Genomic DNA, 15,665 nt, shown 5'->3' on the forward strand with positions numbered 1-15,665 from the left:
ATTCTGAGAAATGTGAGCAATAACATTTCCTATTTCTGAGTGAAATGAATGTAAGTGGCTGGGTTGAGACCCCTGTCATCGCCAAATTCATTCTTGGTCTTGCACCTTGTGATTTATGTGGTGAAGCCACTGTTGGGCAGCAGGGTGCAAGGAATGCACACCAAAGGCATAGGTAGCACTGTGGTTCTGAAATATCACTGTTGCAGAGCAGATTGTCCAAGTGCAGTAATATTCACAAGTACACTGGTAACGTATTTATCATTACCTTTCATCCACTGTGTGATCAGTGTGCATCTCAGAAGCTGGTCAACAATGATCAGATGTTTAATAACTCAGGAACGATCCCACCCAGCATTAATGCTGAGACACTAACCATTCTAAGCTGCAGTACACAATCATGCTGATGAAACCCAGCAGGTCATGCAGCATTTATAAATCTGCCATTACTTCCTGTGTTACTTAAAGGTAACCATAAAGGTTCCATTTTTTGTCATGTAATACCACATTTAGAAAGTAACATACTTGAAATTCCTGAAATTCTTTAACTTTTGTCTATGGTAAGGCAGGCAGAGAGTTACTACTTTGCCCAACCTCCAGCACTTGGTGCTCCTCAGTGCTCTTCCCACCCCCCCCCCCCCACCATGCACTGAGCCTGAGCCTGCTTAACTTCGGAGATCAGATAATCTCAGGGATATTCAGGCTTTTAGGCTTCTGCTCTGCTTGTCCTCTACATGTGAAACTGGCTTCCAGAAATTAATTATTTTGTGACTAGTTCAGGCCTGGAATAATTGGGAATGTTGGGGTAGACCCATATTGGGCATTCAAAAGCTGCAAACATGACCATGTATAGTTAGTCATTCCCTGTCCAGGAAAGAGCCCTGGTGAACTGATGGAGGGAATGCCCATTTAAGTCTGGTTCTTCCAAAATACCAAAGTGATTGTTCCTGTACTTTTTAGGAGTATTCACGATGGTGTCCAGAGCTTGTAGAGTCAGCTCATTCATCAGAGATTGGTCTGGCTTAGGGAGTGCCATCGTTAGGTGTGGTACCAGTGGAGGTCGTTAATGATTCTCGTAAACACTCAGTTCAGTACAAATGCATCCATTTTGATCCTGTGTTGTGTCAGCTATTTTCCACTAGAGGCTGCTAGGTCGACAGATGATGGTGCCATCCAGTCTTCTTCCAGCTGTTCATCAGGGAGAACTGGTCCGGGGCCTGGCTTGGAAATGAGAACAGGTTTGTTGTCCTACACACAGAACATAATGTACAGATGCATCGAAATTCCTGCTGCAACCACACAGGTACTTATGTTTAAATAAAACTGTTTAAATGGTAAGCATTAAATTCCCCAAGTTTGGAAAGAGATGAATAGAGAATAATTATTGCGAGAAACAAAATGTGGTATTTGAATCACGCAGAGAGAAATCCTTTTGTGGTGTTGGAGTGGCTTTTGATTGCTATACTAAGTGGGGGGGGTTTCAAGAATCGGATAGCTGTTGGGGGAAAATACTCTTCTGGAACCTAGAGATGCTGGACTTCAGATTCTCTACCTTCTTCCTGAAGGGAACAGTGAGAAGAGGTAGTGACTAGGGTGATGGAGATTCTTTATGATGTTGGCTGCCTTCTTGAGGCACATTCAGTGGAATGGAGGTGAGAGTCTGCGACGAGCTTGGCTTGGTTTTCTACTTTCTACAGCCTTCTGCATTCCTGGGCACTCAGACCAGAACAGTATACTTTCCACATTGCATCTTTAGAAGTTACATGCCAAATCTCCTTAAACTTTTCAGAAAATAGAGGCCTTCATGGTTGCCTCAGTGCGCTGGTTCCAGGAGAGGTCCTCTGAAATATGGACTCCCAGGAAGTGAAGGTACCCACCCTCTCCACATCCATCCCATCGATGTGGACAGGTGTATGGTCCCTTAACCTCCCCTTCCTAAAATCCACAATCATCTCCTCGGTCTTTGATGATGTTGAGAACAAAATTGATGTTCTGGCATCACACAAGCAGATTCTCCATCCTGTATTCTGACTCGGCATTTCCGTTTCACTGACTTTCAATGGCCTTATGCAACCATATCCAGGCCCCTTTGAACATCACCACAATCCAATCCACTCTCTCATCATTCATCAATAATTTTCATATCAAATTGGATGATTTCAAATTATATTTCATTGCCCAGTCGTTCAGCTTTCTCCGTCCCCCGAAGCCTCTTTAGCTCATCTTCTTCTGTAGTTACAATCCATCTTATTTAAGATCATTCACAAACTTAGAAAGAGGTCCTTTCATCATCAAAATTAAATTGGTGATGAAAAGCTGAGTCCAAGTACCAATTCCTCTACGTACATCCTGCAACCTGAGGAGGGTCTCCTTATTCTCACATGGCAGACGATCTCTCTCCGTTCCACCTCGTCAGGTGGCTTTACCCATTGTTATGAGACCTGATAAAAAGCCTAAAGATCTAAATACACCATTTATTCTGTAATTGGATCTTCAAGGAATTCCTGCAAATTAAACATTTAGTATCAAAGGAGAGTTGGGGAAGAATTTGATTCAAACGTGTATCACATGACAAATTGAGGGAGAATCTGTCTGATCTGATTGTGCATGGCATGAGTGGAATTGTACAAGGAGAAATAAAAGAGAGCTGTATTACAGTTTGTATCTGTAAATATAGCAAAATAATTTATGAAGCAAATGGGACTTCTGCTCGAAGGATGGAACTTTAGAGTATATGACCACAGTTGAAAATATAGAAAAGCTGGAGGGACTCAGCTGGTCTCGCAATGGACGCTGGACGCCATGAGGCTGGACGCCATGAGGCTGGACGCCATGAGGCTGGACGCCATGAGGCTGGACACCACGAGACTGGATGCCAGACACTGGATACAGTGAGACAGGCTGCTGGAGGCCACAAGCCCAGCTGTGGATACAGTGAGATCGGCTTTTGGACACTGATGTAGCCAGACCGGTTGCTGGATGCCACGAGACCAGTTGCCAGACACTGATACATCAAAACCTGCTGCCAGACGCCGTGAGACAGTATGCAGAGAGACTGGCTGAGATCCTCCAGCATTTCCCTACTGCAATCACAGCGTCTGCAGACTTTTGTGTTTCACTGGATCATTTTAGGAAACTTGATTCTGTTCCACTTAGTAATTTCAGGGAAGGGTTGAATGCTTTGGAACCACTGCAGAGAACAGCAGGAAGAATTATCTCAATTGCAATGTGGATGAATTAGTAAAGATAAAGAATCTCTAATTCCACAATTCATTAGTGACCTCATTGGTAGCTTGTTAAATGGTATAAATGCAATTAATCCAGAACATAGTCTCAGAAGAAGGCGAGACTGGTGAGAGCAGGGAGCATAATCGTGAAAAATAAACTGAGAATCAGATCGTAGAGACATTTTACAGAGGGTAATAATCTACAAGTTGGATTACAGAATGGTCCTTAGAAGTTCGAGACTGGATGAGTGGAAATAATACTGAAATGTTCATTTAGCAAATTTTCAAAGGATTACTCTGAATTGAGTTAAGGTAAGGCAAGTATACCAGATGGTGATGTTATTGGAATGCATCCGGGTTCTCCCATGGTCCAGATTTTATAATAAATGACATTGATTACATCTAGAATAAATTACATGACATCATTACTGGTGGGAATACTGCTATAATAAATTACATTTTTTTAAATGAATAAATTAAAGGGAAAAAGAAGAGAGTGAGGTGGTGTCTGGTTCGTTGATCATTCATGAATCTGATGGCGGAGGGGAAGAAGCTGACCTTGTGCCGCTGAGTGTTCGTCTTCAGGCTTCTGTACCTCCTTCCTGATGGTAGCAGAGTGAAGAGGGCCTGGCCTGGGTGGTGAAGGTCCTTGAGGATAGAGGCTGCTTTCAGGTCACGTTTCCCCAGGTCATGGGGAAACATGGCTTTGTACACAGAGATAAAGTGGAGTGTGTTGAAACAGCGAGTTGACTGACCAAGTTTTCAGTAAAGTGAATTGTCACCGTTTGTGGGAAAAATACTGCAGTAATTCAGCTGTAATGACGGCTGGCTGATCTTTCAAGTTGCAGTTGTGGATCTTACTCGTATAATTTATTTCTCCCCTCCTCTAACTTGAAAGCTACACTCTTCCAGTGATCTTGCTACACACTTCTCTGCAGGTTTACCTAAAGCTTGGGGAGATGCATCGTTTTATTAACATTGACATGGCAACATCAAGAGTTAAGTGAATTGTATCTTTACAATTTATCCTGGTATTATGACTTTATCCTCTGTCCTTCTGGCACTCTGCACCAGACAGCCAGCACGACTTCACAGCTCCTCTGCGGAATGGATCTTTTAATTTTAAGTTAGTGAATCCAGGTGTGAGCAGTTATAAATGATCCTATTGGTAAGTAACTCATTGCTGAACTGAGAGCTTCAAGCAGTCGCAAAGTGAAAATATCAGTGTTTATCTACGTCCTGTCAGAACAGGAGATGTACATCTGAACTCCAAGGTGGGATGCCAATAGCAAGGTTGGCTTTGTCTTCAGTCCTTAACTTACTTGTAGTGTTTAAAAGGCATGGTACACGTGTGGCCAAATGCATCAGGACTTTTGGGAATGTGGATCCTTGTTTGTCACTGGTGAGAGTTTGATACAGAAGAGGAAAAGAAGCGTGTGTGAGACACATGCACACACTCATATTCACTTACACGTGTGTGCACGCACTCACACATGCTCAGATGCACACGTACGCACTCGCAAACAAATGCATGCACACACTCATTCTCACACTCTCTCCTTCCCCCTCTCCCCTCTCTCTTTTGCTCGCTCTCCCACACATGCACTTGCTCTCCCACAAGTGCACTCGCTCTCCCGCACACACAAGCATGCACATATTCACTCTCTCACCCACAAAAAGAGCATATATACACACGTAGCCTTTCCCCCACCCCATTCTCCTCCCTCCTTCATCCCCACCTACTCTTTCACTCTTCTCCCCCAGCCACTTTCTCTCCCCTCTCCATCCATCTCGGAACTGTCACACCCTCCACCTCCCTCCCTAACCACTGCCATTTGTCATACAATTCACTGCACTTGCACACACTCTCACAGGTCAGAACAGAAAGGCAGTGTACAGGGTGGGAAATGATAATCTGGCAGTTCCACGTTGACAATCACCTACAATGGTGTTTTATTTAATTACTTAAATTTAGATTCCTAACTGTAGTCATTACATTAAAAGTTTCTATGGATTGAGGCAAAAGCTAAATTGTAAGATGGAGTTTTCTGCAGAGAAAGTATTTCCTTTCATGGAACCTTTTCTCTTTTTATCATGGATTGATGTTGCAGGCTGCTGGAAGTAATCCTGTAACCTAAACACAAAGCTCCCAATCCATGGCCATAACTCTGGAAGCAGTTTGGTTCCCTGGACTCATTCTTTCCAAATGCTGAATCTTTGTATTTCCACTGAATTTAAATTGTGCTCTCTGTGGCTTCATTGTGAAGCCGAACTACCCAGCTTTTACACTTCTCTTTATTTCTCATGATCATTTCCTTTAAAACATAGTGTTGGGATGAATTTCCCTTTGAATCAGAATTTATTGTCATGAACGTCACGAAATCCGTTGTTTTGCGGCAGCGTCACAGTGTAAACATTCATATAAACCACCTTCCAGCAATAAATAAAAATAGTCAGGAAAAGTCAAAGTGAGGCTGTGTCTGTGGTTCATTGATCGTTCAGGAATCTGATGGCAGAGGGGAAGGAGCTGTCCTTGAGTGCTTGTCTTCAGGCTCCTGTACCTTTTCCCTGATGGTAGCAGAGTGAAGAGGGCCTGGCCTGGTGGATAGAGGCTTTCTAAAGGCACCACCTCTTGTAGATGGCCTTGATGGAGTGGTCTGGTGCCCGTGATGTCACAGGCTTGTATTCTGTTTGTATTCAGAGAAGGTGGTGGAGGCAGATACAATGACATGTTACCATGTTTGAACCGGCCCCGGGACGGGAAAGGTTTGGAAGGATGCAGGCCTGATTCAGGCAGATGGGACTCGTGGATGGACACTGGATCAAAGGGCCTGTGTCTGTGGGGTCTGATTCTACTTTGTCGTGTCACTCTGATGGCCAGTCAGCCAGACACCTCTCTGCTGTTCCATTGCACTGAGTTGCCTTCCACTCCCGACACAGTTACCATGAATCAGTATTTGAAGAACTTGCTCCACCGCTACTCTGTGTAAGAAAAATGTGCCTCCCAAATCTCCTCTAAACATTCCCTTTCTCATCTTAAATCTGTGCCCTCTAGGATTTGACATTTCATGGTGATGTTTGCTGACTTTATCATACACATTATACAGTGTCAACATACACCAAAGTTCCTACTTGCTGCAGTTCAATGGGCACTTTGTTAAATAAACGACTGCAACAGTATTCATTCTGCCCCGGGAAAAGATTTGAACCGTTCTTCCTGTCGACACCTCTCATAATTTTCAGAACTCTCCTCAGCTTCCGACACTCCAAAGAAAACAACTCCGCTTTGTCCAACCTCTCTCTCTGTAACTCAAACCCACTGATTTAATTTATTTGCAATACTGCAGAAGCCGACTCCAGCCGTTGAAACTCATGCCGTACAATTACACCCAGTTAACCCACTAACCTTGTACACCTTTGAAAGGTGGAAGGAGACCGGAACGTGGGGAGGACATATAGATTCCATACAGGGGTTCGAACCTGGGTTGCTGGTGCTATAATAATGTCGAGCTAACCGTGACAGGCAACATCCTGGTAAATTTCTTCTGTACCTATCCTGAAGCTTCCAGGTTCATCCTGTGATGGAGTGAGCAGAACTACACACAACATTCCAACTGCGGCCTAACCAAACTGCACAGCCCTTCCTAACATGCCACGCATCATCTTTACCACCTAACCTACCTGTGCTGCCATTTTTGGTCAGCAGTGGACATACCTCAAGATCCCTCTGCACATCAGTGCTCCTCAAAGTCCTGATACCTCATGCACTTTCCTCTGGAGTTTGACCTCCCAAAATGCTAAACTCACACTTGCACTCGTCTGGATTAAACTTCATTTCTTCAGCTGGTTACACCATTCTGCTTCCTTTGACAGCCTTCCTGTCCTCAACTCCACCAAACTTTGCATCATCTGCAAACGTACTAATCAGCCTGTATACATCTTATTCCATATTACTTGTATATCTCTCAAACACCGAAGGTCCTGATGTTGTTGCCTGCAGAGCACCCCAGGTCACAGACCTCCAGCCAGAGAAGCACCCCTCCAGTACCACCCTCCGTCTTCTGTGAGTGAGCCGATTTTGTAACCTATTTACCAACTTGGTGAGGATCCCATGTGACTCTGGATGTGGAAATGTGAAGGGAGCAAACATAGAAGGTGCAACCAAGATGAGACTGGGCCAAAGTCCGGACTCTTCTGCACCTGCCTATTACACCATGACATCCCCATGCAGTCAGACCAAGGGCCCCTGGATCCTTTCAGCCCACACATGCTGTGGGACTGGTAAAACATTAATTTTACCACACATATTGAAGGCTTTGTGTGTGTAGTTTCTGCTTAAGTGATGTTGTTTCTTGAAAGAAGTAACACGTACAAGAAGTGAATAATAGCTTGTCAATCATCCTGGAGTTCCTCCAGGAAATGTATCCTCACGCAAATGCATTCTATGTGATTTTTTTGGTTATTTGCCTAATAGAAAATTATTTTTCTTTTCTGACACAGTTGAATATTTTGAAAGGATCAGTGTTCCACTTCATTATATTTCTGTGTTTAAAAACTATAATTGGCACAGGAGACTAAAAGTCTCTAACTATAGAAAGGTTAAAAAATGGATAATTTCATAATATAATAGTCTTTGAGAATTGTAAAAGTCAGTGCTCTTTGTATCCAGTCAATAATTAGGCTTGTTATCAAGAGGAGTTTTTCTCATCCTGCTATTACCAACATTAATCAAGTGTGAAACTGTTATCTGATGGAATATTAATGCGTTTGGTGAATTGCAATAATTCATCACTTTTATTACAGCAATTTTAGTTGCAATATTAACTGCCTGCTTTCTTTTCAGAGTTCCTGTTGGTCCACGCCAGAATCTGCCAAGAATTGTACTGAGAGGGATCTTCCAGGGGAGTAGAGTGGTGCGAGGGCCAGATTGGGACTGGGGCAATCAAGATGGTGAGCACTTTGAATTCTGTCAGCTTGTTTGATTTATTAACAATGGCAACTCTGGAGTTTGTTTTATAACAAATTCATTCTCATTTTCTCATTTGCATATATTAATCTTCTTCAAGAAAAAGGGTCAAGTTTTTCAATTGGCATTGTAGTCAGCACAGGCATGGAGGGCTGATCCCTGTTCTACTATTCATGTTCAACGATTTTAAGCATTTTATTGTTAGTTGTTTCTGGATCTCAGAAACTATGAACATGCTTGACAACATTGACAGTTACCAAGGCTGGGTTGTGATCCAGCTTAAGTCATGACTCTATCCAAAGCAGTTAATTGTTTCTACAATCTGAACTCGTGTCGCAGAACACAGTCGAGATCCCTTGAGCTTGTTCCTCATTGACGAGGTGACCCTGGGTCTCATCCATTTTCTCACTCACTCCCTGAAATCTCTATTTCCCTATATCCAATAGAAGGCTGAACCCATTGATCCTGCTTCAGTCTGGCATAATTAGATCCTCGTGACATTAATCGGGGTTAAGTAATTTCCGTCTTTAGCTTAAGATAATTAATATTGTTTATTTTGTCCTATGTCTTTTGAGAAAAGGCTTTACTGCATTTAAAATGGTTCCATCCAGCATAGGAAACAAGTTTGGTGTGTGTTTCTCTGAGGGTCACTTGACTTGCCCCATCACTTCAGTGGGACTCACTGATCTAATTATTGAACGGTTCATGTGTTAAAACAGCAAGGAACACAGGGTAGAAACTCTTGCCTCATCTTTCTGAAGTAGTTCTTTCCACGTTTGTGCTATAGGTCCAGGGATGAGGATTTTGCTTCCCTTGTTCCTGAACACGGGTCCAGCACTTGTATAGTAGTGAGGCAACGTCAAAGGAAACTTCTGAATTGCCCTTCACTGTGCATTTCATCACACTTTTCACCTCCCTTTTAGCACATCCCAAAATGGTAACTGAAAAATAAATTCTCTCCAGTTCACCTGGAGAACCTCAACTGGAGAGCAGGCAAGGATTGTCCCCAAATAGACAGCTCGACACCACCTCGCCCTTACCCTGGAACATGACCTGGGAGGGAGTTATATGGTCTCTGGGGTGAGATTTTTCTAACAGATTGTGGTGGTGGTTAGTGGACTAGCCAGTGGCACGAAGCACCTCTCCCACACATAGATCAGGACTGTGTGTGGATTGATCTGATTGCCAGTGTTACCCCCTGCAGTTGTTTATTGGCCAAAGGCTCAGTTCATGTGATGTCTTGAAATTCCTAACTAATCTCATTGATCCCTGCTGCATCCCCAGAGTGATGGGCTAAATAATATTGTGGTCTTAATATTATGAGAATGGAAGGCTAACTGTTTCCCTGAGGAAGTTGAGGATTATTAGTGTCCATGCTGAGCTCGTTATTGTGGAGTCACTAACCTGTTTGCCCTCCTTGGAAGTGCATGGAGATGAAGATGGGAGTACTGTGTGCTGTGGACAGCCTGTTGGAGATCGTTGTTCCTGGCAGCCCTGCATGCTAACTCTGAGCTAGATCTCAATTTAACAGCTTGGGCTGCTGCCATTCTGGAAGTCACATAACCGCTGGGGCTGGTGAGCAACGGTAAAGATTACAAAACTTGCTTTCGAGGAAAATGTACAGTGGTCCTTTTTGCTTTGTAGGTGGGGAAGGCAAAATTGGGAAGGTAATGGATATCCGTGGCTGGGATACCGAGTCAGGACGGAGTGTATCAAGTGTCACCTGGTCCAACGGAACAACCAACGTCTACCGAATGGGTCACAAAGGCAAGGTGGACTTGAAGTACGTCACAGATGCTGCCGGAGGTTACTACTACAAAGACCATTTGCCAAAGCTGGGTATGTTTACATCGTTTCTCTGCAGTTACCTCAGCAGGTTGAAATAGTGAGCATTCCTTGAGCATTGGGTCAGGGCCTGTGCAGTGATGAGCCCCAGACCAAAAACTAAGTCATGTTTTTATACTTAACTCTGTGACTGAAGCAGCAAAGCTAGTGCAGTGGTTAGCACAATGCTGTTACAGTGCCAGCGATCAGGACCGGACTGGGGTTTGAATGGTAGGATGTCTGTAAGGAGTTGGTATGTTCTCCTTGTGTCTGCATGGGTTTTCCCCAGGGGCCTTGGTTTCATCCCACCCTTCAAAATGTACTAGGAGTTAGGTAAATTGGGTGGCATGGACTCGTGGGCCAAAATAGCCTGTTACCATGCTATATATCAAAATTTTTAAAATATTTAAATGTTAAAGAAGGACAGAACCATAGCGCTTCACTATTTATGATGCATGGGCTTCTAATATATTTACATATTTGACTTTGTGGCTCAGGTTGTTCAATCCTCTACCCATTGCTGAACCTGGTACTGAGCATGGTTGTATAGCACTCCTTGTCCATCCCAACCTTTTAGCCAAATATTTTCATCCTATTTGCCTGCACCTACTCCATATCCTTGTATTCCTTACCTTTTTACAGACACTGGAAATCTGAAATAAAAGCAGGGAATTACAGGCCCATGAGCCTGGTGCGCGGGGAAGTTCTGAGGAGCAGGATTAATCTAAGTGTGGTCGGGCATATGATAATTGAAGGTACTCAGCATGGGAGACTCCAGAGGACCAATTAGTTTCAAATTTTCAATGAGGCCTATGTTATTGAGGCTTTTAACAAGGGGCCTCATGGGGATTGGTCTAAAAAATCTAATGGGATCCACAGCAAGTTGGCAAATAGTTTCCAAAATTGGCTTCACGATAGGGTGATGGCCAAGGGTGGAATGCTGTCTCTAGTGGTGCACCACGGGTTTGGAACTGGTACCCTTGCTGCTACTGGATGTATGCTTTACCAATGAGGAAATGCATTGAGGAAGTTTGCAGATGACAAATCAGTGGTGGAGGATCATATGAGGCCACAGGCTGATGTGGCCATTTAGTAGAAGAATGGCAGGGGCAATTTAATCTTGATAAATGTGAGGGGTTGCAGTGGTGCAAGAGGACAGCTCTACTGCCTCGAGCAATTTGGGATAGGCAATAGGTATAGAAAATAATGGACCAAATGCACGATCCACTTATGTCTGTCTCAGAGATGAGTGGGCAGCGGGACTTAGTTGTTGAGAATAGTTAAGGTGGAGAGCAGAGTTTTGGATTATAAGTGAATCCCAGGATGTGGGGGTATAACGGAAAGTGATGTTGAGGTAGATGGATGGGGGTGAAGGGCTGATTGGCCTGCACAAAGCCCTTCTGTTGAATAATTGAGCTTGAGTTGCTCGTTGTCACCCCCAAGTGGCTACACATTAAGATGCACATATAGTCCTGCTGTCCTGGGAACCATCGTCAGCTGAGACATAAACAGACATTTTTTTTCTCAAAAAAAGGTTAAAGAATATAGCCTTAAACTGTTAATATGGTGGCTAAAAAATGCAATTTTCTCAAAGAATGTGCTAAAAGCTGTCTTGATAAGACTAGAGAGTGTTGGCACTGCATGTTTCTTGTGAGGCTTTAGAAAGATTAAAAGTGATCCTAATTTATTTGACAATTAGCATTTGTCTGTGTTGCAGTTGCAGTTTTGCAATGATTTGTGTTTTGAAAGTGCAGGAATATATTACATATATTTCCTAAAAACATGGACTCATTCATTCTTTGTTCGGAAGCAAAGCCTTGGGCTTATCACGCCTGCACAGCTCCCCAGCTGAAACTACTCTCTCAAATGTCCGTTCTGTTACTTCCCCACAACTTTTCATGTCTCCTCCTGTTGAGTTTGCTTCAACACCTCTTAAGTACGTTTTGCTTCTGTGGCTTTTAGTAAGAATATACTCCATATCTGGGGCTCCTTGAGATTACTCTATGATCCTAAAATCACACACCTTAATTCAAAACCCTAACCATGAATTAATACTGTCACTTTTTCTATTGTTTTCCATTGTATCCATTCCAAATTTAGTGAATAAGGCCCAGTCCTTCAGCCTGTTCTCTCAACCTGTCGAACCATTGAAAGAGCATTCTGATTTGCAGTAAAATACAACAGTCTGTAGACACTGTGGTTGAAGTAAAAACACGATGCTGGAGAAACTCAGCAGGTCCAACAGTGTCCTTTTTATAATAATGATGTTCCAGGTACCTTCCTACATTTTGATCATATCTTGATGAAGGACTCAAGCCCAAAACATTAGTTATGTTTCTTGACTATATAACGCACATTGACCTCAGGATCAGAATTTATTGTCATGAACAAGTCGCGAAATTTGTTGTTTTGCACCAGCGTCACAGTGCAAACATTCATGTAAAACCACCTGACAAAAATAAATAAAAATAGTGTGAAAGTAGGGCAGGGTCCGTGGTTTGTTGATCATTCAGGAATCTGATGGCAGCAGGGAAGAAGTAATCTTTGCGTTACTGAGTGCTTGTCTTCAGGCTTGTATTTTTTCCCGATGGTGGCAGAGTGAAGACGGCTTGGCCTGGGTGGTGGGGGTCCTTGAGGATAGAGGCTTTCTTCTTTTTTTTAAAATTTTTTATTTTTCACGCTATAAACCACATTGATCAAGATACATACATTTTCCTTCTTAAATATATACATTGTCGTTTTCTCCTCCCCTCCCTCCCTCCCTACCTCCCCTCCCATTTATTTAAAGTTCAGAAAATAAGATATATTAAACCCGTCAAACAATGTTGTCACTCAATAAAAATAAACAAGAAATTCCACTGAGTCAGTTCTTTTCATTCTCTTCTCCTTCTGTCATTTTAGGTGGTAGATGTCCCCGGTAGGTTTTCTCTATTATGTTTCATGTATGGCTCCCATATTTGTTCAAATATTGTAATGTTATTTCTTAAATTATGTGTTATTTTTTCTAAAGGAATACATTTATTCATTTCTATATACCATTGTTGTATTCTCAAGTTATCTTCTAATTTCCAGGCTGACATAATACATTTTTTTGCTACAACTAGGGCTATCATAACAAATCTTTTTGTGCACCATCCAAATCGAGTCCAAATTCTTTGTTTTTTATGTTACTTAGGAGGAAGATCTCTGGATTTTTTGGTATATTGCTTTTTGTGATTTTATTTAATATCTGGTTTAGATCTTCCCAAAATTTTTCACTTTCTCACATGTCCAAATTGCATGAATTGTTGTTCCCATTTCCTTTTTACAGCGAAAACATCTGTCAGATACTGTTGGGTCCCATTTATTTAACTTTTGAGGTGTAATGTATAGCCTGTGCATCCAGTTATATTGTATCATACGTAACCTCATATTTATTGTATTTCTCATAGTTCCTGAGCATAACTTCTCCCATGTTTCCTTCTTTATCTTTATGTTTAGATCTTGTTCCCATTTTTGTTTAGTTTTACCATTTGTTTCCTCATTCTCCTTTTTATTGCAGTTTAATATACATGTTTGTTACAAATCTTTTGATTATCATTGTGTCTGTAATCACATATTCAAAATTACTTCCCTCTGGTAACCTCAGGCTGCCTCCCAATTTGTCCTTCAAGTAGGATTTCAGTTGGAGGAGTCACGTGATGGAGTAGTGGCCGGTCGGGGAACTCCAGCCCTCTCCAGAAAAGTTAAAAAAAGATAGAGAAAAAACAAAGGCACAAACTTAAAAACCAAAACAAAGTGAAAGTAAAAGTGTGAAGAAAATGGCAGCGAAGAAAGAAAAACCAAAAACAACGGGAAGAAAAGAAGAAGGAAAGACGTCGGAAGAAGAAGGTGAAGGCCTTACCTGTCCGAAGAGGCCCGCCGCAGAGAGAGAGGCCCGCTCCCACAGGTCAGTGGAGGTCCTGGGCTCGGGACTACAAAAATGGCTCGCAGAGCCGAGTAAAAGTGCGCATGAAAAAAAACACACTGATGGGAGGGGGGAACAGCTGCGGAGTCGATCTTCACAGCTGAGAGGGACACCTGCAGCTCAGCAGCAGGTGCAGAACACAGACAATAACGACAACAAGAAAGAGGGTAAAAAGAAAACAAGGAAACAACAGATGGTCAACCCAGAGGAAGAAGAAGAAGAACAGAAAGAAGTGGAAGAAGAAAAGAAAAACAAGACAATGGATGTATCTTTTTTTAAAGAATATATGGAATCAGTGAAAGAATGGCAATTACAAGAATTTGAGATAAAAAGAAGAATTAAGAATGCAGAAGAAAGAATGAATAAAATGGAAGTGGCCATATCAGAATTGGCAAAAAGAGTGGAAAATATGGAAAAACGAGAAACATTTGTAGATATGGAAGTAAAAGACTTAAAAGAGAAATTAGAAGAATCTAATAAAAAAAGCTAAAGAAGCACAGGAGCTATTAGCTCAGAAGATAGATATAATAGAAAACTATAATAGAAGAAATAATATAAAGATAGTGGGCCTTAAGGAAGATGAAGAAGGTAAGAATATGAGAGAATTTATAAAAAATTGGATCCCCAGGGTCCTGGGAAGACCAGAATTACAGGAAGAAATGGAAATAGTGAGGGCACATAGAACTTTAGCCCCGAAAACACAACCGCAGCAAAAACCAAGATCCATTTTAGTAAAATTCTTAAGATATACAACAAGAGAAAATATATTGGAGAAAGCAATGAAGAAAGTAAGAGAGGACAAAAAGCCACTGGAATATAAAGGTCAAAAAATTTTTTTCTATCCAGACATAAGTTTTGAACTCCTGAAGAAGAGGAAGGAGTTCAATACAGCGAAAACGATCTTATGGAAAAAAGGACATAAATTTATGTTAAGGTACCCAGCGGTACTTAAAATTATTATTCCAGGGCAACAAAACAGACTATTCTCGGATCCAGAGGAAGCAAGGAAATTTGCAGAACAACTACAAAACAAGCAGAGAGATGAAGACATGTAATAAGAGTAAAAATGACCACGATCTATATGTTTGTGTGTAAAGGGGTATATGTGTGTATATATATATATATATATATATATATATAGTGTGCATACATGAATGTATCCGTATTTAGAGGAAAATATATAGAGTATAGACAGAATTAATAAGGGAGGGAAATGGAATAGAGGGAATAAGGAGGGAATTAAAAGAGTGACCTTTGTTACATATGAAAATTGAAATCTTTTCTGGGGGGGCTGGGTGGGGAGGAGTTACGGTCACTGCAAAATCAGCTGACGTTTGTGAGTGAATTCGCAAATCCAAATGGAGAGGGGAGATGTGATTGTCCGACAAGGGATAAAGGACAACTCAGGAGGGGGAGGGGAGAATGGGGTTAAAGAAGTTTTAAATAGGAGAATAGGGAAAATGTTTGATGTTTTAGAAATGTTGTCTTATAAAGTGTTCAAAACAAGAAAGCAGAAATGGATAAGAAGGAAAGGTAATGATGGAGAAACGGAAAGGGAAGATAAACAAAGAATAAAATGGCTACGCTGAACTATATGACTTTAAATATTAATGTAATACATAACCAAATTAAAAGGAAGAAACTGCTAAATTTACTGAAAAAAGAAAAAATTGATATAGCATTTGTGCAAGAAACACATTTAACT

General features: G+C 41.7%; 1 protein-coding gene across 12 annotated transcripts in view; it reads left to right on the plus strand.

Moving 5' to 3' along the window:
* Positions 1–15,665, plus strand: part of mib2 (MIB E3 ubiquitin protein ligase 2) — a 162,483-nt gene that overhangs the window by 86,354 nt on the left and 60,464 nt on the right. For 11 of the 12 annotated variants that reach the window (XM_069918214.1, XM_069918212.1, XM_069918219.1 and 8 more), the window contains 2 exons: positions 8,068–8,174; positions 9,835–10,029. In XM_069918214.1, the coding sequence (XP_069774315.1) occupies positions 8,068–8,174; positions 9,835–10,029 (302 nt within the window). Of the gene's footprint in view, positions 1–7,202; positions 7,288–8,067; positions 8,175–9,834; positions 10,030–15,665 lie in introns of all 12 variants that reach the window. The other variant, XM_069918220.1, reaches the window with a different exon arrangement.

Source organism: Narcine bancroftii, chromosome 2 (genome assembly GCF_036971445.1).
Source record: "Narcine bancroftii isolate sNarBan1 chromosome 2, sNarBan1.hap1, whole genome shotgun sequence".
Taxonomy (NCBI): Eukaryota; Metazoa; Chordata; class Chondrichthyes; order Torpediniformes; family Narcinidae; genus Narcine; species Narcine bancroftii.